Source organism: Thermobia domestica, chromosome 3, assembly GCF_964235325.1.
Source record: "Thermobia domestica chromosome 3, izTheDome1.hap1.1, whole genome shotgun sequence".
Classification (NCBI taxonomy): Eukaryota; Metazoa; Arthropoda; class Insecta; order Zygentoma; family Lepismatidae; genus Thermobia; species Thermobia domestica.
In genome coordinates this window covers 311,406,386-311,431,457 of record NC_137456.1, presented here as the reverse complement: position 1 = coordinate 311,431,457, position 25,072 = coordinate 311,406,386, and the positions used below count along the sequence as shown (strand labels likewise).

Sequence of the window (25,072 nt, the reverse complement as noted above, 5' to 3'; positions counted from 1 at the left end):
GAGCAGGTGGCACAGTGATAGAGCGCTTCCCTATGATGTGTAGGGTCCCTGGTTTGACCCCCAGCCAAGTAAGTTTGTAGAGGACAATATCGTGTGGGTTTTCTCGAGGGTACTCCCGTGACCTCGCACTTTCTCATTCCACCAATTATTCCATCATCAATTTACTTGCCCTAATTATCGTTTCTCTCAGCCTTAAAAGGCACAGTCGTAGGACGTTAAACTTAAAAATTAAAGAAAATTTTACGTTCAGCCTCGTACATAGATGGATTGGGTTAACATGACGGGGTCGCACAGTGGTCTGAATGACAAGAAAACGCGGCAAAACTATTTAGGGGCGTATTGAAAGCGTAGTTTTGTTGATATGGTATTTTTTGAAGACACATTTGGCTATTTTCGATTGTTCTTCTGTAATATGAACAATAATTTATGTTTATGGTCAATGATGCTGGTTGCCTATGTAGATGCCGAAAAAGCCAACATTTTCAAAATCAGGTTTACAAATATCATTTTGGGTCGTTATGAAAAAAAATTAAGACTTGTAGTAATGTTATCCTTATTACAATTAGAGAGGAGATCTCACTATAAACAAGATAAACATGTATTTGGACAGTAACAAAAAAAAAATACATACAAACATGAACAACGAAGTTAATCAAAAGTCAGTCCGTGTAAGAAATGGTTACAGAAACGCTCGCAACATACATATTGAAAACAAAACAGTGGGAGTTGTCCAATCACTACAATAAAAAATCACAAAATTCAATTGTGAAATTAACCACTTTGAAAAGTCTCTGGTGCCCAAATATAAGATTGGCTATGGCTATTTAAAAGTTGTAGCATTTCGTTCGACATATTGTTATGATTTGGGGTATACTGGGTTTGAGGAATGAAATTATCGGGTCAGACGATGACAACAAATGTGTAGTAAGTCTAGGTTTATATCTTTTCTAAGAGTTTTTCCGGCACCATTTCTCGCGATACCTTCGGAAGTTTGTATCAAGACTTTTGAGTTAGCGTCTCTATCGGGAGAGGAGCTACGGGTATAGTAAATTCTCCAGCGATTTATCATGTGCGCGAAGACTTGTCTAGGTGACAAGACGACACGACACAACGGGACTAGCAATCAGTCTCTGTGAGCACTGAGCGCGTCCAGTCTCATTGAAGCTCTCTTCGTTTGCCAGGTAGCAGGTAGTAGCAGCTAATTCTATCAAAAATCATTAACTGAGAGACCACAAAAAATATTAAAATGAAAATGAACCCTTGGACTTACTAGGACAATTTTAAAAGTCTACAAATATACAGCAAAGCATTGACTTTGAGTATCATCATTATCACCATCATAGGTATTCTGCCTTTATTGGCAGGTCACTTGCCGCAGCTGAGAAGCTTCCATGCTCCACGATCCTCCGCTAACCTTTTCGTCTTCGCGTATGATCTTTCTGTTTTAATATCATCCATTAATTGTAGTCTCTTTCGCCCCCTCCCTCTCTTTCCCGCCACCATACCCTCTAGGACGTCCCTCATGATACAATCTGTTCTTAGGCAATGTCCCAACCAGTTTCTCTTCCTCTTCCTAATAATATCTAAAAGTGTTCTTTTCTCACCCACCATTTCTAACACTCTCTCATTCGTTTTCCGCTCGACCCAACTAACTCTTTCCATTCTTCTCCACACCCACATTTCGAAGGCTTCCAGTCGATTTTCGTCACCCTTACGCAATGTCCACGTTTCCGCCCCATACAGCACAACACTCCACACGAAGCATTTTATGAGTCTTTTTCTCAACTCTTTGTTCAAGGTCCCACAAAACAGACTTTTCTTTCTTTTAAAGGCTTCTTTCGCCATTCCTATCCTTGCTTTTATTTCACGTTCGCATTTTATGTCATTACTAAGAACACTACCCAGGTATCGAAAACTATTCACTTGTTCTATTTTCTCCCCTCCTACTTTTATATTTGACACAGACCCCTTCGTTAAAATCACCATGGCTTTTGTCTTTCTAACATTTATTTTCATCCCATATTCTTCAAAGCCCCTTCTCACCTTTTCTAACATTTTATTGATTTTCTTTTCAGATTCTGCAACAAGGGCCATATCGTCTGCAAATCTTATGCATCTAATCATTCTACCTCCTACCGAAATGCCATCAATGTAGGCTCTTTTTCACTATCTCTTCTAGATAGACATTAAATAGTGTTGGCGAGAGGCAGCATCCTTGTCGAACTCCCCTTCCAATTGCACTCTCTTCCGTCAGTTCTTCCCCTATCCTAACACTTACTTGTTGGTTCATGTATAAGTTTCTTATGAGTCTTCTATCTTTCCATTCCAACCCTATCTTTGTTAGAACTCCCAACAACAATTCCCAATTCACGCGGTCAAAAGCCTTTTCTAGATCAACTTGTATAGTGTTGTAAAAATGTCCCAGTGTGCACACGAAGTGCTTCAGAGGCCTGCCATTGGCCTTAAAAGATTACTATTGTTCTGGGTAGTAACAATTCCGTCATACTGCCACACATGAAAAGCATTTTAAAAAGACGGCCAATTATTCACTTTCGACAGGCATTTTTTCATGAACGAGTGATGCCAGTATGATATAAACAGATCTGTTCTATATAGAGTGGACATTTCCCTACTAAAAGACTATAGACGTTCGTTCCAGTGATAGAGTTAATTTTTGGGGTTTTGCCCAGCTTTCTTGCTATTTCGATCACTGTGGGTCGATTAGAAGAATCGAATTCACCGAAGAGGGCATTAGACTCAATAAGGTTGAGAACCACTGAATCAGTACGACGATAATCAGATTTACAAACGTATCTGAATACGGTTGCTTAAATTTAAAGTTTCGTCTCGATTCGTTTAATAGACGGATTGACAAACATCCAATAATCTGTCTTTCGGCATGTAAGGGTCATGTAAATCCGTTCAAATCTCAAATGCGGTCCTTTCACGATAACCATATTTTCATAAAAATCCATTATACATAGTACAGTCAGCGACAAAAATTCTTTCCGTTTCATAAAATTTATTTTGCAAATAAAAGTGAAACGTACACCGTTTCACCGAGTTGAAAGTACAGAAAATTACTTTCTTTGTAATTTACTGAAAATTGTATTTAAATTGTCCTTCCATTCTGAAGTTATTTACGAAACTAATTTCATCAAACTGAAAGAACTTTTGTCACTGATTGTACAAATTGCCATAGCACGAAAATTCCAAGTAAAAATACGCATATCGAAAATTTCAAATGCATGGAAATACATCTATACATACAGGTTTTTTCACAATAACACCGACAACATATGGGAGGGAATTTCTGACATCAAGATAAGACAAAAAGTACAGACTAACCTGGGTACACAAATGCTTCCTTTCGGAGCTATAGGCTGCCGAAAACATGAAAAAATGAAATTTAAAGATCCCTAGCTCCAAAACTATGAGATGTATGGAAACTATGAGATCTACCGTAGTCGGGTCAAGAATTCTTAGGAACTAGTATGTGCCCTATCCAAATATCCATGTTTCAGAATCCTGCAATACTTCCGCAACAACTACAGTATTATACAGGTAGTTGGTGAGTACTTCAAATTATATGCCCGTAGCCAAATTCCTCCAATAAAAATTGTTGAGTGAATATTTTACGATTCTGAAACATGTATTTCTGGATAGAGCATATTAGTTCCTAAGTAAAGTCTTGACTCGAATATGGTAGGTCTAATAGTTTTGAAGCTATAGACCTTCAAAGTTCATTTTTTTAAATATATTTTCGGCAGCCTAAAACTCCGAAAGGAAGCATTTGTGCACCCAGGTTGGTCTATACTTTTTGTCTTATTTTTGTGTTAGGAATCACCTCCCAAACATTGTTGTTGGTGCTGTTTCGGAACACCCTTTCCTGGTGGGGTCACTCGGTCGAAAAACTGTAATAGCTTTTTCAGGCCAGTCACCCTGAATGAGGTTTTCCTGGGTTTTCCTCATTCACACCAAGCAAATGCCGGGGTGGTACCTAACTTATAGGTCCCAGGCCGCTTCCTTTCTTCCCCAATCCCTTTTTCCTACTCTTTCCCCGGATTATGTGCTCGTCGAGGGACGTCATTCCTCAAATCGTGAAGGGCTAAATGGCCTTAGATGCCGAAAGCTCAGAAATCCAAATTCTAAATCTTAAATCGAAACACCCTGTATAAAATTAGACAGGGTTAGTAAAGAAAAAATATAAAATAATAATAAAAAATATCATTTAGAAAATGCAGAAGAAAATATATAATATTGCTAGCTTAATATGAAATCAGCATACAAAGAAGTGTACATGCTGCCCATATAAGCGTACAACGAGATGGATGTTCAATGAGCTGAGGATTTCTTTGTCAACTGATCTTCTACAGCTTGGGGGTGAGATTATTAGGCCTGGTAGCTAAGCATTTAAAAAAAAGTCTTGTGGTTAGTTACTTATTGGTTGCAGTAAAAGTTTCCTCGAACGCTCTTGGAGTAGCTAATTAGCCGAGGCTGTCTCTATGTTGCTAAGGGACAAGCGATGAAGAAAGAGGACTCCTTTCTGGAGTATCATCTGAATTAGTACTTCTCTGGTTACACATCATTAAACTTTTACTAAGGGACATAAAACCCCATACGCACGCTTCTGCAGTCTCAGATGTACCTACATTGCCCGCAGTAAAGTTAGAACTCTTGCTTTAGTTTCTTAAAGTCACGATGAAGATAAACGTAATATTGCGTTTGTTTTGCGGGTTAATTTGCATTTAGAGATATGCCTGTTTAACTCGTCTTTCACTAAAGGGTTTATTATTCTATTTATCTTTTCCTTGGTCAGTAATTTTCAGTGGTATAAACGAGAAAGGAAATTAATGAAAAGCGAAAAAGCCCAGTGGAAAAAAAGTATATTTTCAAGGTTTTTTGAGCGAAGAATTAACAAAAAGCTTCATCAAATGTTTGAACTGAAACATGGACACCGACTATGTTGGTGTCTAAAGCCAGACGTACATTGACAAGATGACAGGAAATCCGCACCTTGGTATAATATCATGAGCAATGCAACAAAGCCTGGCATGTCATATTCGCTCTAACATCTCTACGTTGTAATTAGAACACAGTCAATCCATTTAGGTCTGTCTGTTCGCATATTCTCCTGCCTCCCTTTGCCTCGGATTGGATATCCTACATCTGATCAATGTGCAACGATAATGTTTATATAATGTTTGTGTATAACTCGCCTCTGGGCAAAAATGCTTTTAAAAATCACACTAACCAGAAGAAAAACAAAAAGAAAGTTAAAAATGTACAAATTAATATCACATTGTTTCTTGATATTTCCAACAAGGATGTTATAAAATAGAGGATTTGCCCATATGTATCTTGATCCTATTAAATGAATGAAGCCAAAAGACAATCAAGCATACGCACGTCGGATTGGCTACTCTCGTTTCCGCCATCGTCTGATTGGTTACTTTCGTTTCCGCCATCGTCTGATTGGCTACTTTCGTTTCTGCTATGATTATTGGCTCGAAACATTGCGATCTTATTGGGCGTAGTGCGCAGAGTAGGGGCGGCGAAACTGTGACGTATGGCTTTAAGATTTTGTTGTAAAGGCAGATCCTCTATTTTATAACATCCTTGAATTCCAAGGATTTTCTTCTTCTTCGTCTTAATTTTCAGTTTGTGACTGGAAATGTTTGTTCCATGTTTCTCGATTTTCAGCTTCCTCTTTTAACTTCCAATAATTTTCTTCAATGATTTGAAAAATAGAACAAAATATTGGGAATTAAAAGAGGAAGCTGAACATCGAGAAACATGGAACAAATATTTCCAGTCACAAACTGAAAATTAAGAAGAAGAAGAAGAAGAAGAAAATCTTCATTAGCCGCAGGACTTGCCAAAAGGCAGAACATAAATTATTATTATTATTATTATTATTATTATTATTATTATTATTATTATTATTATTATTATTAATAATAATAATAATAATAATAATAATAATAATAATAATATTGACTTTTGTATTTTACTCGTTCTTATGGCAACGAATGGTATCTAGAGACTTGTTTATATATTATAGCGACAATATAACGATTTTGAACAACGAACTACAAGGACCTACATAAGTTTGCTGTGATATTTAAGGCAAATATTGATAATATCGATATTTAAAATACTCCAATTAATCTATTATTATTATTATTTATACGTTGAATACTGCATATTACTTATTGCAAGAGAGGAAATAACGAATTGTGTGGGCAGATATTTGCTTACTGATATATATTCGGATTTTTAGTGTATCTTATAAACATTTTGGTGGCCCAAACGGAATATATTTTGCTACGTAATAAAAAGAAAGTGTATAGAAATATTAGAATGAATATTTAGGAAAGTGGAGATAGTCATAGCGCTAGAGTTGAAAATAACAATCTAACAGCGTCTCAATCAACAACGAATGTGGTTGATCTTATATGGCAACTAGGCCAGCCAATGAACTTAACGTCACAACAGTTAAATATAACATGGAACAAGTGACCCAAATGTTAAATACTAACATGGAACAAAAAGATCCAAAAATGGAACAGATTACACAAACGTTAAATACTAACATGGAACAAGTGACGTAAATGTTAAATACCAACATGGAACAAACAGATGCCAGAATGGGACAAATTAATGCTAAAATGAAAAAAAAAAACTTCATAATTTTGAGCTTATAAGAGGTTCAGTTAAAACAGTGGAAACGCAAGTCAACGCTCATTCAAGTCAAATTGAGAAACTTCAGGAAGAAGTGCAAATCCTCAAGGAAAAAATTGCAACAGGTGATGGCAACTCTAATCTTGTTGTATATGCAGCAGACGCCGTTGAAACTTATAACGTTGAAATACGACTGCTATATAACGTCATTATTATTAAGGGCTGTGGAAAAAACACAATTTATGCATTATATATTACGTTCAAGGGCAAATGAACAATATTTTAATCTTATTTTAATGACAAAACTGTTATGAAAATTAAAAAAAAAAAACTTTCCGTGGGCCGGGATTGAACCCACGCCAAAAGCGATTTTCATTATTAGTCCGCGCGCTAACATGTTTTTTTTTTTTTTTTATGTTAGCTGATTTACCGAGAATGCCTTATTAACTTGTTTAACTACTTATTATTAGTTTTCTACTTAATTTTACTCGCTTTTACTCGTTTAACTTGCTTTTTTTAGTAACCTAGAACGACAGAGACACAAACACAGAAACACCGAAGACAATTAAAATTCCAAAGGCTCTCCCACCCGGGACTCCGTACACCAAAGGCGCACGTTCTAGCCACTAGATCAGCGGGGAAGGCACATGCTTGGCTATGAGAAGCGACAACAACTGGTGTTTGATTTGTGCTATATGTATGCTACGTGGTGAGAAAAGGATAACTCCTACCAATCAGAACCATGTATTTAGCTCCTATGGCTAGAGTCGAATGTGATTAAAATATATACGTAGGTCTACCAGGTTTTGTATTCATACGCATAACATAGTTTGTCAATCTAAAATTCCAAAGAAATAGTGACTACAATGTGCATAAATTCTAACTTATGTGGAGTGCCATCTCGTAAAACAATCAGAAAATAAGAACAGAAAATCCTTTGCATGGCACAAATGGATTCATTCTCTTCTCTCCATACAGAAACTTAAGGAAATAAAGGGGAAAAAGAAGCGTGTGTGAGACATACATACAAATTGGACGGGGAGGAAATCCTTTTGCTTATGCGTGACATGTATTGGTGGGAGGCTGAGAAAGGGAGATCGATTCGAGAGGAAAATCGAGCAGTCAACTCCCAATCGAATGGGCTTTGAAAGCCGAGAGCTTTGACAGCAATTCCAGAGCCAATAATCCAGTCAATTGAAAAAGATATTGGGTGACAGAAAGGACGATGAATCTTTTCTTCTTGGCTGCTTGGCTTTCCTTTTTCACAACCTATCTCTTGTTTCCTTTGCACTGTTTTCTTCTTGATTTCCTGTTTCCTTCAATCTCCAAAGCTTTCTTTGATAATCCTCATTTCCTCAACTTTCTTTCACTACTTGAACTCTTTTTCTTTCTTTCTTTGACTTCCTTGCCTCCAGAGTTCATTCTTTTCTCTCACTCTTTTATCATTTTCTTTCTTTCCTGTGTCTACTCTATACTCCTCAAAGGCCTTTTCTAGCATTCAAAGAAGGTAACATACAACAGTATTAACCCAGTCATCAAGATAACTCTTTGGTTAGATTGAATTTAACGTTCTTTCCAACAGCTAGGGTATATGAGATGTGGATCTATTACTTAATGCAGGATTCAAACTATATGAACACATTCTAACCGGAAATTAAAAATCTTTAAGTTTTACGTCCCATGCTTATGCTGGCTAGGCTAAAGGAAACGGTGATGATGAGAAATGAATGAAATGTTGGAATGAAGAAAGTGGGAAGAAACGGGAAAACCCCGAGAAAACCCACGCACACGATGTTTGTCCACCACAAAGCTCGCTTGGTGCGAGCTGGGATCGAACCAAGAACTCCATGCACCAGAGGTGAACGCCTTACCACTGAGCCACTGCGGCCTCTATTAACCAGAAACCAAATCCACGTGCTCTGCTCTGCGTTCATTAAAAGATCGAGAGGTCATAAGGTACTACAGTAGTTAGCGTGCTCCATTCTTAGCTTCCGAGTTCGTACACATGACCGAATGTCCTGACTGAGATTTGTTAAAGGACTTGACTCACTTTCACGATCTGAATCACGGAAAGTACATTTAAATATAACCTTCATTAACATTCTTCCATTTATCTCTTCATTGTTGTAATAATAACTATAGACTGTTGCTGATTTCAGTATAAATTGGGCTGCATATTGGATGTATGTTAAAAATGTGGTAAATAAATATATACGCTGCCCAAATATAAGCAATAGAAACTCTTAAGGCAACATAATGTCGTGGAAACATCTAATGAATGAGATCGACCACTATATATGACACAATTATGAGAGAAACTGATGGAGTTTCGCATACTTGGATATTGGAAGTGTGTTACAAATCAGCAAATAATCAGTGATGTGTTGTGTGTACTATTAGGAACTAATAGATCTATAGTGTAGTTTAAACAAAACGGTAATATATGCGTACCTCCAAGTTCGGATCGACTAGAACCAACACCACATCTGCAACGTGGATTTTTTCGGAGCACAAGGACCGAGCTATTCAAATTTGCAAATGACATTGTCAGCCGAAACTGACAGATCAGCATGAATCATCCAGGAAGTAATTTGCATAGTGTGGAAATACATTGACACCCCGCTAAAAGGAAGCCTCTGTGTACAAAACCACAGAAGAAACGCTAATGGACATGTACAGCAAGCCACAATATTTTAGAACTATGTTGCATTTTCAGATGATAGCCAACGTTGCCAAACATCGGACATCCGTCGACAGCGTTTGTAGAAGCCATCGGCAGACCATGATTAACAACAATTCTACTGTTGTACTAAAGTAAGTGTTATGGAGTGAGACACAATTTGGAAAAGTGATCATGTAATCCCTATTTTTTGGATGATTAATTGGGGAAGAATGGTAAATTTAGGCATGGGCGCCGATTTCCCTGTAACTTTGGGGTGGCTCATTCATAAATAATACATGTAACAATACATATAACAATAAAAAATACGTATAAAAATATATGTTCATAAAAATAAATACATAATTGAATTTAATTCGGCTGGGGCTAGCTTGTATGAATTTAATTTTGTTGTAGTTCACATGAGGCCCCGCTCGGTCCCCCAGAATCCGCGCCCTTGAATTTAGGGGCAGAATGGGAAATTTTGCGAGAGAATCGTAAACTTTGCAGTTGAACCCAACCCTGTAAGGAGGGGGTGATATTTTATTAGAAACCACCTTAAATTGTGGCCACCCTGTACCTAAAAATGCAGATTTTACAAATCGCGTTATATATATATATTTTAAAAATATGTGCTTATCCTACAGAATTGAAAAATAATATGATTTGTTCGTTTTCACAACACTTTCTCGGTATATTCTTACTGAAAATATTTAACGAAAAATGACTTCAGAAATCTTGTTACTATGGTATATAAATATAAGAAGTATAAATGCAGAAGAAAAATATACGTATATATATTATGCTATTTCAGTAGAAGAAATAATTAAATAAAATGTGACTTGTTCTTGAAAACAAAGCCAAGGCTACAAATCTTTTTGCATTTCATTTTTCTTTTTCTTGCTATTAACTCAAGAATAATAAGATTACCAGTAAAATAGATAGCACACAGTCCTGAATTTTAAGATAACCATGTTTTTATTATAAGATTGGTCGAGACACTTTGTCACTTCCGGTCTTTCATATTGTAATGTCTTGTTATCTCAGATTCTTCCTTTTTCCTCTAAAATTATTATACCTAAAGAGAGTAAGAATGATAAATTACTTTTCTCTTCCGATAAAATGCTGTTATTTCTCAAGATGGAGCAGTTATCTAATGTATTTTATTTCTGCTTTTCTTTCTTTCAGAGGCACAGTATACACGGTATGATGGAAGAAGAGAATGTTATCAGGCCTCACCAAGAGATGGCGCAGTTGTCGCTTGACGAAAAGAAGTTCCTATTGGCTGTTGAGAGAGGGGATGTTGCTTCCACCAGAAGGTAAGGTTTTTATATACCTTGATGCGAATGCTTTTCATTACTACAACCAGGGATAAAAGTAAGGGAAACGCAGGGGGACGACGTTCCCTCACTTCCACAAAATATTTATGGCGTCTCTCCACTTTCTAAAAACGAATAGGCCAATAGACACGGGGGACGGTGTGACGTCATGCATAACCCTACATTTTCAGAATTCAGTGTTGCCACACTTGGTACAATTGTACCAAATTCAGCTCTTTTTGTCATTCATCGGCCCGTTGATACCACACTTGCATTTTCAGCAACTTTTGTCAAAAGAATTGGTACAATTCTACCCAATTCAGCACTATTTAACAAATACTTGCCACATTTTTTTGATATATAGCAATAATACCGTTTTGGTTTATTGGTCACTTTGAAATAGAGGTCCGTTTGGTTTCCATACAATACACATCTAAGATGATAACTGTTTTCCCTTTTAATTTGGGGCTTCTGTTATACTTCCTACGTGCGAGAAAAGTTTCATCTAGTTCCATCGTTGTTCGGGGTCCTCCTATTTGGATGCTTTTAAAAAGTCCTTTTTAAAAAGAGCATTTTCTTGATTCGGATTCGTGAAAGAGGGGGGGGGGGGTTCTAGAACTTCATCTTTTTTAGTTTCGTGTTATAGAGCCATGTATTGCACTGGTATAAAATAATGAATTCAGCCCTTTTTGTTTGAATTTGGTACTATTTTTCAGCCCACTCCAGAGCTAGTACTGTGGCAACAGTGTTTTAGATGCAAATTTACCCCTGAGCACAGCAAACTCTAGATTATTCATGTAGCGATAATAATCCTATTTGTGGATTATTCGTGCAATTATATGATTATTGTTATTATGCTTCGGTGAACTGTGTACACTGAAGCAATGTTGACAGGTTGGGCTACAAGTAACGGATTGGGCGACTTTTTAAGCACCCTCGCTATCAAAATTTTAAATTGGACTGCACCTTACTTTTTGGACTACCTTAAATTGTCTGCAAGCTATAATTTTTTGAACAATGTACATTCTTATTTTCATATATGAAATCACAAAATATTAGTTTTATATAACAATAAAAGTTTTGTTTGTTAAACATGCTAGTCGCAATGAACAATAGTTTTACTAAAACTAATATGTCCGATACTAAAGCCTGTGACAAACATCTTAGCATTTCGGCTAAACGAATAAAACGCAAGCTCTGGCGGGACGTTGCCAAGTGGTAAAGGGGTGTGGCTATGGCTAAGCAGACAAACTACAGCGCGCTCAGGTGACAGGGGATAGACGTGGATATGTACAATACAAACGTGGCAATACCGCTGGTCTCTCATTTGCTAGTATCATTTAAAGGGAACTTGGAGCGCCGCCTTCAAATGCCAAGATGTTTGTCACGCCGTTTAGTTTAATTCTTCTCTTAGTACATTGTAAACACCAGATCTGACAATACTAGACTTTTGTTGAGTTTGTGCTGTTCCAGTATCACTGACCGTGTTATTGCCTCTGTTAATGAATAGGTCCAGTGGCGTATTTAGGGGGAGCTTCCGGTCTTAAGCCCCCCCCCCCCCGAAATCTGATTTACTATAATAAAATATATGAAATATCTTGCAGAATTTTCACATTTTCAGGCAAAGCTCCCCCGAAAGTTAGCAAAGCTTCCCCCGAAAGAAAATCGTAAATACGCCACTGCCTAGGCCTAATAATTGTAAGTAGCTGTGAAAACGTAAACAGCAAAATTTTAATTGTATTACCCATATTAACATAATGAATAAGTAAAGATGAAAACTTCCAAACTTCATGACTTCCAGGTAAATAATTTAGCAAATGAATTAAAGAAGTTAGGATAAATAGTGAAAAAGCATATTGTAAACGTTGTAAAGTGCATTTCAGAGCTCACAAAACTGATTTAAGCAAACATTTCTCCTTGAAACTCAGAAAGGTCGCCATTTTATACTATCACCGTCTGCCCAGTTCATTGCATACTACAGTTTTACTACTCCTGACGTAGTATGGAGTTTGCCCTAACACACCACTGCCAACAGACCGAAACCACGCTCGCCACATGACCGTTACCAACTCAGACATCCGCTATATTTCCAACTGCAGGAGTTTCTATGAAATCCATATGGATATAATGATTAGTAAAAGTGCATAGCTGCAAAATAATTAATTTTTATGTTTGAGCTACAAATAATTCAAATCCGCTACTTTTGGAGCACAACCTTGCTACTTTTTAATGTACAGATCTGGCAACACTACACCAAAGAACACACAACTATCCGCAAAGGTATGAAAATTATTCAATGCTGTAAAATTAGCCTCAAATTCTCTCTGTAGGTATACGTCGAGTCCATATTTAACTCCTGAGCAGAAGCTTGTATCGTTTAATGAAAAAGGTAGATGCAATTAAAATGTCAAACACAACGTGCAAAGGTATGCGTTGTACACAGAGAAATAGCCCCCGGATTCAGAGTTGTACATGAAGTCAATGGTGTTTAAAAATTAAAAAAAAAAAAAAAAAAACTCTGCCACTGAATGAAAAAGCAAGACGAAAATTACATTATGAATCCATTTACCGAAAGACAAACATTGGACAATATCTATTAGTAATACAGTGTTTAAAAAAAATAAAGGATTACTAGAGAAAAATAGTCTGATTTAGAAGTATAATTTTGGTTTATTTAGCAAAACTTGAAGTGACATTGAGCTCTTTCGTGGCTAGGCGGTTAGCGTATGAGCCTTTGGCGTGGGAGACCCGGTTTCCAGTCCCGGTGGGAGCGCATGTGGTTCGGATTCCACGTTAATCAGTAGGTCCACGTCTCATATAGCCTCGCTGCTGAAGAGGGGCATTAAACTCAAAATCAACTCAACTCAATTGAAGTGACATTACAATTTACAAGTAAAAGACATTTCCTACTTACCAACGATAGTAGAAATTTTCTTATTGTGGATAAAATAAATCCTTTTCCTTTAGTAAGTTTTCCTTTAGTAAATCTTTATCATAAATACACCCTGGATTTACAACATATAACTATAGCATCATTTACTTTTTATTTATATCTCAAATTTAATGATTAATAGCTTTTATTTTAAATGACGATTAGAATAATTAGAAATGTTATCTTGTTCAGATCAATGTCATCTATGAATTAATGTATCGGTTTTGAACAATATTATAGTATTATTATTATTTTGCTAAACTCTAACTGGGTGAAAATTTTCATTGCATTGGAATATATTATTTTATATGCGTACTAAACTCAACAAGAGCTATATCATTACCAAGGTTGGTCAAGATCGGATAAGCAATTTTGTCAATCGGAACTATTATTATTATTATTATTATTATTATTATTATTATTATTATTATTATTATTATTATTATTATTATTATTATTATTATCGTGCAAATATTTTACTAACGAGGGAACGTATCCAAGTGCAACTCTGACTTCAAGTCGAGACTATGGCCGTTGGATACCTTGCTGTGTATACAAAGCTATCCGTCAATTGCTGTGTATACAAATGGATTTATTTGGCCGCCATGTGCATACTTCTGATGCACAAATAGTGGGGTGCAACATACTCCGAAATATGGCTTGGCGGCTAACGTGTTAAAGGTGTTTAAAATCTACTCTCCAGTGACGGTATGTCTTGATCACAGAAAAACCAGAGGCGGTATGCCTTCATCAGTGAAAAACAACAGGTGGTATGTCATACCACCGCATACCGTCTCACTTCGACCACTGCTGATGACAGATAATAAAGAGAGTAATCATGGGATTCTGCTTAGATACTTACTGGAGAACTTCGACCCTTACCGCGATTACGCTTCTCGAACTGCAACGCTAGAGTGCAGGAATTTTCTTATTGTGACTACTACAGTAAACGTACCAACTTGGCAACAACCCATTATGGTGTACTGAGCAAGTTTCGCCTCAAAATCTATTTACTTAAATGTAAATTAATATTTAAATAAAATATAAAACATAACACGAAAAATGGTTACACAATACATTTATTTCGTGATAAGCTTGTTACCTTAAAATACTTTACACATACAAATAACCATTTCATAAAAAAAGAGCACTTCAAGTATGGTCTACCAGCTAGTGCCATCTTGTGTGCTCATTGTAAAGCGAATGAAATATTTTCTTTTATTTGTTACGTTTTTCGATATCAGGAGACACAGCTAAATGAATCAGTGTCTTGTGCTGTAGCTGAAACAATACTATATCGTAAAGTACAATATTTATAATATGTAGCGTTTCATTGCGCAGTAGTTAAGGAAATGAGCTAAAATATGTACTGACTTTCGGGTGGTGATCCACCATATCGGATATTTTATGTATTTTTTTTAATTATGCGTGAGCTCTCCTCAGTTTATCTAATCTTTAATATTAACTTTAATCACATTTTGCAGTATTCTCTTTTTATATGAATCTTTTTATACGAATGTAACTCATTTAAACATCTCATTTTTCTCTTTCTCTAAAATTTCAATGATGTATTTTGCGTCATTACAATCCGTTGAGAGCAAGTCTGAACCTGAATGAAAAATAAGTGCAATATGTAGATTTACAAACCAAATTTGGGAACGTTTCCGTAGGCTGTGGTGCAATATCTGATATAATAATATCTACACGACACTTATTTGTACAGATTGGGCGTAAGCAAGATATACGTCAATTTCCAAAGAGATCAAATGGAAGCATTAATGTGTTTCCAAAATCAGTGCTCAGCCGAAAGTTACACGGTACCTTTAACTGGAAGGGATGATAGCACAATTATGCAATCTTGAGAAAATATATTTAAAACAGAAGAATTACAAACCAGACTTTACTACACTTGCTGACAATACGCTAAAAGTAAGATAAAAATAAACAAATTCTTACAAAAAGTTGAATTGGAAATGTAACGTTCTAACAATGTGGTTTCAAGATAGTATAAACTGTAGTTACTCGCAAGCTTTTGTTTATAGTTAAGAAAAATGGCAAATTTTCTTATTACCTGAAACAAGCACGAATTGTAATTTGTATCAGAAAGTTTCCAAAACGTAATTGCTATCTAGGAACTGTTTTCTAACTTGCTCGACATACAGGATAACCATACTCACAAGGGAAGAGAGGGAGATTATATATCGAAGTGGAAGATGGTTTATACACCAATCGAAAGCACTAGTGACTCGTATTACGAAATTGTAAGAAAAATTTTCCGAATGCATATACTGTGCGAGTTATATGAATATACAGGGTGTCCAGAAAGTCTGTTTCCATCCCTATAAATACGCAAATGTTAAGACTGATGCCAAAACAGGCAAGCATATGTTTGATTATTTTAAAAGTGCAACGTATCAAAACAAAAATTATTGTCCCATGGCCACCCGCAGGGTCCCAGGCAGGGTCAAACTCAAAAATTTCAAATTGTGACGGGATCAAGTAGCTGGGAAATGAACGACGACGAAAAAAGTCTCGACTCTCTCAAATTACCATGTGCATAATGGCGGCCGGTCAAAATGTCAGCCAAAACGTCATTGTAAAGTCTATGTTCACCCTCATAAATCTGAAATGGTGTGGCAGATATCAAAACAGGAAAACACATGAGTCATTATTTCGAAATTAGAATGACTGAAAGTAAAAATATTTGTCCCAGGGTTCTCCGCAGGGTCCCAGACGGGGTCCTACTCAAACTTTTCAAATTTCAAGGGGAGTCAAATAGAATATTGTTTGAAAGCTGTTGTTAAATGAAACAACTACATGTGTATGAAAGTAGTGATTCACTGTGCATTTAAAATGAACTACGATTTAGCACTTTTGTCAAACACAAAAATCTAGAAAATCAATTTCAAACCATATTCAAACCAATTCTGATTCGATCTGATACATTATTCGGTGAAAATGGGAAAACTTACAATTAAACATGCATATGACTTGCATCGTACATGCATTCGGACCAATAATATTACAGTTTCTTAGTAAGCATAGTTAGTGCTTTCGATTAGTATGTAAACCATCTTCCACTGTGATACATAATCTAGGTCCCTTTTCGTTTTTCTGTTCTTGTCATTTCTTTTCTTTTTGTTTCGTTCTTTCTTTTCTTCTTTACACATTAATGGGTCCCGAAGAGCAGAATCTCACAGTAGGCACATTTCCTTTCTTTACGTTGCGAACACGAATTAAAGTGAAAGCAAACGAACACCTGACTACCGAAAAAAGCAGTATAACGAAATATGTTTACATAATGTTATCGTAGAGCGTCCAGACTTGTTCCATCTGCTTTCATTTAACAACAGCTTTCAAACAATATGCTACTTGACCCCTTGGAATTTGAAAATTTTGAGTAGGACCCCGTCTGGGACTCTGCCACATGACCCTGGGACAAATATTTTTACTTTCAATCATTTTACTTTCGAAATGATGACTCGCGTATTTTCCTGTTTTGATATCTGCAGCACCATTTATGAGGTGGCAATAGATTTTACAATGACGTTTTTGCTGACATTTTGACCGGCCGCCATTTTGCACATGGTAATTTTAGAGAGTCGAGACTTTATTTGTCTTCATTCATTTCCCAACAGCTTCCCAACAATATGCTACTTGATCCCGTCACAATTTGCAATTTTTGAGTTGGACTCTGCCTGGGACCCTGCGGGTGGCCCTAGGACAACAATTTTTGTTTTGATACGTTGTACTTTTAAAATGATCAAACACGTGTTTTCCTGTTTTGGCATCTGTCTTTCCGTTTGCGATTCATAGGGATGGAAACGGAATTTCTGGACACCCTATATGTTTATATAACTCGCACAGTATATGCATTTGGAAAATTTTTCTTACAGTTTCGTAATAGGCGTCATTAGTGCTTTCGATTGGTGTATAAACCATCTTCCACTTCGATATATAATCTCCCTCTCTTCCCTTGAAAGCGTAACGAAACTGTCAAAAACAGGGTATAGTGCTGCAAAATGTCTTGATCCGTGACAAAAATGCGAACTGAAGCTCACACCCTCAAGACACCCACGCGTTGAGCCAATAAAGATTCAGCTGTTGCTAAGTGAGAGAGCCTGGCAGCCGTCCGAATAGAATTCCTTCAGCCAATAGCAGCACTTGGAATGGAAGATTAGGTGTCAAGTCAACGTGGTATATCTATAGTAATATGAGTATAGACAGGATTGCCAGATGTTATGTTTTTTTCTGGTACATTTTACGTTATACGTTTTTATTATTTTCATTAAACAATTCTTCTTTTTCTTTCAATTCTTCGAAAACATTCTTCTGTTTTTATTTAAAGGAACTGCTTACCTTAACAACACAACTCAACGATATAACTTAGTATTCAGAGAAAAAAATGCAAGTTGCGTTTGCATCTCCTATCTGACCAGCCCCACAACCTTGTGTATAAGAATAATTTAGTTTTATCATCTCAGCCTTCGTCTGTCAACACCGTCTCTTCTCAGTAATATCTAAAACTATTCTTTTCTCCTCACTATTCCTAACACCCTCTCATTCATTTTCGACCCAGCTAATTTTCTCCATTCTTCGCCACACCCATATTTCGAAAGCTTCCAATTGTCTTTCGTCATTTTTGCGTAATGTTCATGTTTCTGATCCATACAGTACATACTCTACATGAAGCATTTTGTGAGTCTTTTTCTCTACTCTTTATTCAAGGTCAATAGTATATTCTATATTTTTCCTCCTGAGGCTTCTTTCGCCAGAAGTACGAACAAAATCTCGTGGTCGAAACATCGTAGTGGAGATGAAAGACAATTAGTGGTCGAAAGATAATTAGTGGAGTTGATCATAGGTTGCCTACACTAAATAAAACAACCGTTACACTTCACATATGTGTTCTGCGTCTCAATACAAGAAAAAATAATTATCTTTGGCTTTGGTCGAAAAGGCTTAATATAGGTCAGGTGAGATTCTGTGTCACGAGATTTAATACCGCGAGGTTTCGGGCAGACGAAGTTTAGGGACCCGAGGTTTTCGGCGGCGATATTTTAGTCAGAGGAGATATTGGCCCGCGAGGTTTTGGCTGCTGGCCACGCGAGGTTTTATTCCGAAAGGTTTTGTACCCAAACCGAAAATGAATGTTACGAAAAGACAAAAGCCATGGTGATTGGAACGGAGAGATCGGTGTCAAATGCAGAAGTAGCAGGGGACCCATATTCTTTACAGTCCTTCCTCAAGTTTTCTAACATCTTATTGATTTTCAATTGATTTTCAAGAAAATGATAGAGCACGGTATGGTTAATGAGATTTAAGCCGAAATTATGAGTAACCTTTAAACTTTACATTTCTCGGTTTATTATAATATCTTTCCAATGATAAGGCATGTTGTCGAGCTGAATAAAGCTAGATGCTTATTTTTTTTTTCTAAGTGTCAATCATCAGATGTACAAGTAATGTCTGTGAAGTTTAAAATAATGTCACCAAGTCTACAAGTATAAAGAAATAACATTTATTTAAATAATAATAATAATAATAATAATAATAATAATAATAATAATAATAATAATAATAATAATAATAATAATAATAATAATACATTAAAATTCTACAAAATATTGTTCTCCAACGTCGTTACATCTTTGCAAACGGGATTTCCAATCTGCGAAGGCATGTTGGAAAACCTGTTCATTTAAAGCCTTTTCACACAAGATACTTTCAAATTGTTCTGAAACGATGTTTTCTCAGGGGAGATTTCAAACGAGGAAGCAAAATGAGGTATACGGGAGCCAAGTCGGAACTATAGAGTAGGTGGGGCAGTGTTACCAAGTTAGATTTAGTCAGGTAGCTGCATCACAACTTGTACAGGAGACGAAACAAGTTTAAGAAATCATCCATTCTTCTCTTCCGAGAGCTGGGAGACAACTGAGCAAGCAATCTCTTTGTAAGTTGATTTACACCACCATCGATCTCGGTGGATAGAACGCGATGCAATGTACAGTCGCTTCACTATAAAAATGATATTTCTTTCCGAACAGTCATTGTAGCTCTTGAGAAAATCTAGAATAACGATTTCTTTTGCCAAAAAATATATCGTACGTTGACAATAATAATTCACATATTCTAGTCTGCTGGAACAGATTCTTTATTTACCAATTTACTTTACAGTACATGAAAAAATGTACTGTTAATCAGCACATTGTATATATTGCCATATTTTTCTTCTCGTATGGATATACATAGATGTAAAGCAAATAATCCAAAGAATGACGTAATACTTTTAACAGTGAAACAAATATTATTAACGCATATATATATATATATATACTATTCATATTGAACTACATGTAACAGAATGAATGAATGATGAAGTTGTAGCAGAAATAGTATATACAGTCTTGTTCAAAAAATCTTGCAAGTTACCTTCAGGAAATCGAAATACTGTATCTCTAAATAAAGATCTCAATTGGCAAAGTTTGATTTAGTCCCAACTGAAGGTAAGCGAGCAGGGCTTTCCAAGACAGATGGGTAGTCAAAATTTTTTTGAACAAACCGTATATACACTTCTACACAAGATTAGTTTTACATCATACACCCTACATTACATAAAACCCTTTTGTAAAAGAATATATAGGAAAATACAATTCCATACACGTATAGGAAAATACACTTTCCATGTAGCAGATTATAATAGGTATAGCAGAAACTAAGTTCTAACCAAATGCTATTCAAGAACTTCCGCACATACATATAGAAATTAGGAATAATTTACAAAAGACTCTGTAATGGAGCACTAAGGCTGTTGTATTGCAATAATGAAATAGTAATATTGTCCTAATATTATTCCACGACAATTGTGTCAATTTGGTTAGTGAAGTTAGCTTAAGATCAAACACGCTAGATCTTTAACAATATTTTACATAGAGAAAATTTATGAAGCTAATAACTAGGGCCCGGATAATTATTTAATTACATATTTTTGTAGGGGTTATATTTTTATACCAAATCAGGGTAATAATGTCATTTGTGACCCATATTGCCTAATAACATCCATTTGAAAGTACATATATTTACATATTTTACATTTATGTACATATAATTACATATTTTACTCATGAGCACATAATTTTACATATTTCTTGGTATTTTCATGTTTTATAGGGATTTTTCGTACAAAAACTGTTCAACAATAGACTTTGAAAAGAAGAAAACACTCACCTCTCTTTGAATTTGAAAGTGCTTGCTTTATTTTTAATTTTTATTTATTTACTTATTTATTTATTGTTTCACTGCGTTTCACCCTTTTAAAATAGTATTGAAGCGTAGTTTGGCGGATTGGTACAGAGAGTTGGAAAGAACCTGATTTGATTAGTAATCGTACACTCTCGGTCGCGGTAGTAGCGCTCACATCCTTACGTGAGATTAATAATTCAATCGAATTACTATCGCGACGCGGCTTTACGATTGCCTATCGTGTTTTTGTCGCAAACTCGCCCCACTAATATTTTCCTTCGGCGAAATATATTAAATCAGATGGGGAAGTTTGCATTCACGCAATTGGTAAGGCTGGACTCTTGATTTACAAAAGTGAAGCACCTGCCGCCACAACGCATGCCGTAGGGAAAGTGTGAGCTATTTTATTGAATATTTAATCCCCTGTGCTGTCAGCAAATCCTATTTCCAAGATGCAAAAGGACAAAACCGCGTTGTCAATAAGACTTAAGCATTTCACGGAAGAGTTTGAGCATTTTTCCACAGATGGAAAAGTGCTTTATTGCCAGGTTTGTGAGAAGGGTGTCTCATACGCTCAACATTCCCAAGTTGTGTAACACATATCCACATCACGCCATCAGATCCGAGCTTCAAAACTTAAACCACAAAAGCAGTTGCTAGTAACTTAATCTCAAGCTCAAAGTAGTCCAGGGCCACGGAAGTCTCAGTTTTCAAGTGATCTGTGCCATGCTAAGGTATGTGGTGATACCCCAATTTGGAAACTAAACAATACAGTACTTCGCGAATTTCTGCAACAATACACACACGAAACAGTTCCAGATGAATCTACAATCAGAAAGCATTACGCGCCTGATTTATATGTGGTAACAATGAACTCGATTCGTGGGGAAAGCGATGATGGTCCTATTTGGGTGTCAACTGACGAAACAACTGATGTAGAGGGGCGACATGTTGGTGATGTAATAGGTTTGTTGAAAGATAATGAAGTCAGCTAGCCTATCCTGTTAACTAGTGATTTGTTGCCGCGATGCAACCATCAAGCCATTGCAAAACTCTTTAATGATGCTATGGGACTTTTGTGGCCTGATGGTATTAAGCATAACAATGTCTTCCTTCTAGTGACTGATGCAGCACCGTACATGTGCAAAGCTGCAGAAGCTTTGCAAGTGTTGTATCCGAAGCTGTTACATCTAACTTGTCTTGCCCACGCATTTCATCGTGTTGCAAAATTTGTTCGTTCTAGATTTTCACAAGTGGATGCATTAATTTCAAATACAAAGAAGGTATTTTTGAAGGCTCCCAGTAGAGTTGAGAAATTTAAAGAACTGTTCCCTGAACTACCTCTTCCTCCTCAGCCGGTACTAACGAGGTGGGGAAGCTAGATTGATGCTGTGTGTTACTATGTTACGAACTTTGATGCAGTGAAACAAGTGTTACATTTTGATTCTGAAGATGCATCTTCCATAGAAATAGCGAAACAAATGTTTGATGACGGGAAGTTGAAGCATGATATTTCCTACATTCAGAGCAATTTTTCATGTCTCAGTAGTACTATTTAATCCTTGGAGAGATCATCTACCCTTTCAGACAATCTTGAAATTGTTCGCTCAACAGTTGCTTCTCTGGTAGGTGTGAAAGGACCGGTTGGGGATGCATTGAATAAGAAGATAGCTTTCGTTTTGGAGGAAAATCCAGGCTATAAGACAATTTATGCTATTAGTGGAGTGTTAAGTGAAGCTAAATCCATGTCGTGGCTATTGAACACACACTTTCTGATTTGTGCAAGTTTAAGTATGCACCAATTAATTCGTGTAATGTTGAACGATTGTTCAGTCAATAAAAATCTATGTTGCGTGATACCAGGAGAGGTTTTGTGTTTGAAAATTTGAAACACATTTTCGTTCCTTACTGTTACGGAGATCGACTGTTGAAATAGTGAAAAGATTAATTGAGAATGTTTTGTTCTTCACGATATTTTTTACTAAAATGTTTTGAGTGTGTAATGTACGGGAATGTTCTATAACGCTGGACGCTCATTAGATGTACAATGGCATAAACAAAGTTTTCGTAAAAATTCCTTCCTAAATAAGGTTAATTAAGATTAATTAGAGATTAGAGAGGTTAGGCTATGTTATGGTAGGTTACTATCTGTTGTACAGGTAAGCGGGCCAGTGTTCTAGAATTCTCCCGTAATGTACAGTTGAACGACCTTTGTATGATTTCTGAAAGTATAAATATGCAGCAAGACTTTGTGTGAAGTGAAACGACCATTTAGTGCATAGAAACTCTTTTATGCGCGATAACAAGATAAGTTTTCTGACTGAAAATTTGAAACTCATTCTGTTTCTTAGTGTTGCGGAGATCATGCTGGAAAAGTAACAGGTAGTAAACATTATAATTGAATAAATATTGTATTTACCACATCAAATGTAGAAAACGTAATAGAAAATGCTGGTATTTTCATTTTACATATTTTGCTCTTTTGGAAGGGTTTTATTACATATTATTGAGATTTTATGTACATATATATGTACATATTTTCATTGTTTTTAGTACATAATTATCCGGGCCCTACTAATAACATTCTCTTTCTTTGTGAGAGATATGGGATTAACATTAGGTATTCCAACGGCCTCATGATCAACCGATATTGCACTTGCCAATTGCATCCTCTTTTATACTCACAAACTTCAATTGGCCTTGGAATCATCCGAAGCCACACTCACCAATTTCAGTCAACTTCACAATCACTTGCCTTCACACTTACCAATATTGACAAACTGCGTGATCATCCGCTTTCACACTCACCAATTTTATTGGACTTCGCCATCATCTCAAGTCGCACTGATAAACTTCAATAGGGCTTGGAATCATCCGACGCCACACTCACCAAATTTATGGAAATTGCGGTCACCCGTCTTTACAATCACCAATTTCAATGGACTTCGCCATCATCCGATACACTCAGTAATTTCATTGGACGTTACGATCATCCGATCTTGCAATCACCGACTTCAATGTACCTCGCAAACACTGGATCTTGTAGGATCTCTCACTTAGAATGGGAAATTCAGATTAATTTACCATTTCTTCCTTATTTCTGGATTCAATTCATAAATTTATCAATGAATATTATAAATCATTTTATTTTTCTCGTATATGAGTTCTGGTTGGAAAGACTTTGGATAACCAAGACGAAGATGGAAATATAATATAGAACAAGACCTTCGGAAAATAGGGATTGGATAGACAAGTTATCAAGGACCTTGTTTTGTTTCTGTATCAATGAACCCGGGTTTTTAAGGCAAATATTTGATTTGTTAGTAAGAAATATTAGACATGAAACAAAACATTAAAAGCATAGTTAAACTCTGCCAGTCGCGATTGGTAAATTAATGCATTTTAAATATTTCACAAACGATTTTAATAAGTTTTTAAATAAATATTTTTCGTCTATGAACATGTTACTAAAGAGTTCTTCAACTATCTGAACATTTTCTGCTTTTCTATCTTTCCAATATTGATCCCTATTTCATTTGGGTTTTATTAACATCCATCTTTGTTATCAGAAATCAAATACCAGAGCCAATAGAGCGGTTAGCTTTAAGCATACCGTCACTTCATTAAACTGAAGATTTATTAGGAAGAAATAAATTAATGTCCATGCTCATAATAAATTGCTAACAGTGTTCTTTTTTTCTTTGTTTCTCATTGAGTTTAATAGAGTCTATTTATTATGAGTTTTGGTTGTTGTGTTTACATGTAAAATTAAGGGACGAGATGGAAAAATGGCAGTGAATCAAATGGAACTGACGTGATTTATAGTGTGATTTGCTGTACTTAAAATATTGATTTGTGTGGATTATCAAGTGTTCTAGTAGCAGGAGAGTTACTATGGTAAAAGTCACCCAGTGCAGTAACTCATGAAGATATCTTTTCACATCTCCAACATATGACGCGTTCATTACGCAAGGAAGTTAAGTTCATTTTTGGTTATTTGGCACGTATTCCATCCTTTTAAGATTTCCATCTGAAACTCCTTTCAGAGCAGAGGGGCGCGGTGGCTCAGTGTTAGAGCGTTCACCTCATGTGATTGGGGTCCCTGGTTCGATTCCAGCTCGCGCCATGTGGACTTTGTGGTGCACAAACACGCGCTCGTGGGTTTTCTCGGGGTTCTCCCCTTTGCTCCCACTTTATTCATCCCACCATTTCATTCATTTCTCACAATTATCGTCT

The 25,072-nt window shown here is 36.2% G+C and overlaps 1 protein-coding gene across 5 annotated transcripts in view; it reads left to right on the top strand.

Annotated features, from left to right (window-relative positions):
• The window catches only part of Trpgamma (Transient receptor potential cation channel gamma), a 1,754,629-nt gene that overhangs the window by 1,168,892 nt on the left and 560,665 nt on the right, over positions 1–25,072 (top strand). For all 5 annotated transcript variants that reach the window (XM_081752586.1, XM_081752588.1, XM_081752585.1 and 2 more), the window contains one exon: positions 10,532–10,662. In XM_081752586.1, the coding sequence (XP_081608712.1) occupies positions 10,532–10,662 (131 nt within the window). The remainder of the gene's footprint in view (positions 1–10,531; positions 10,663–25,072) is intronic.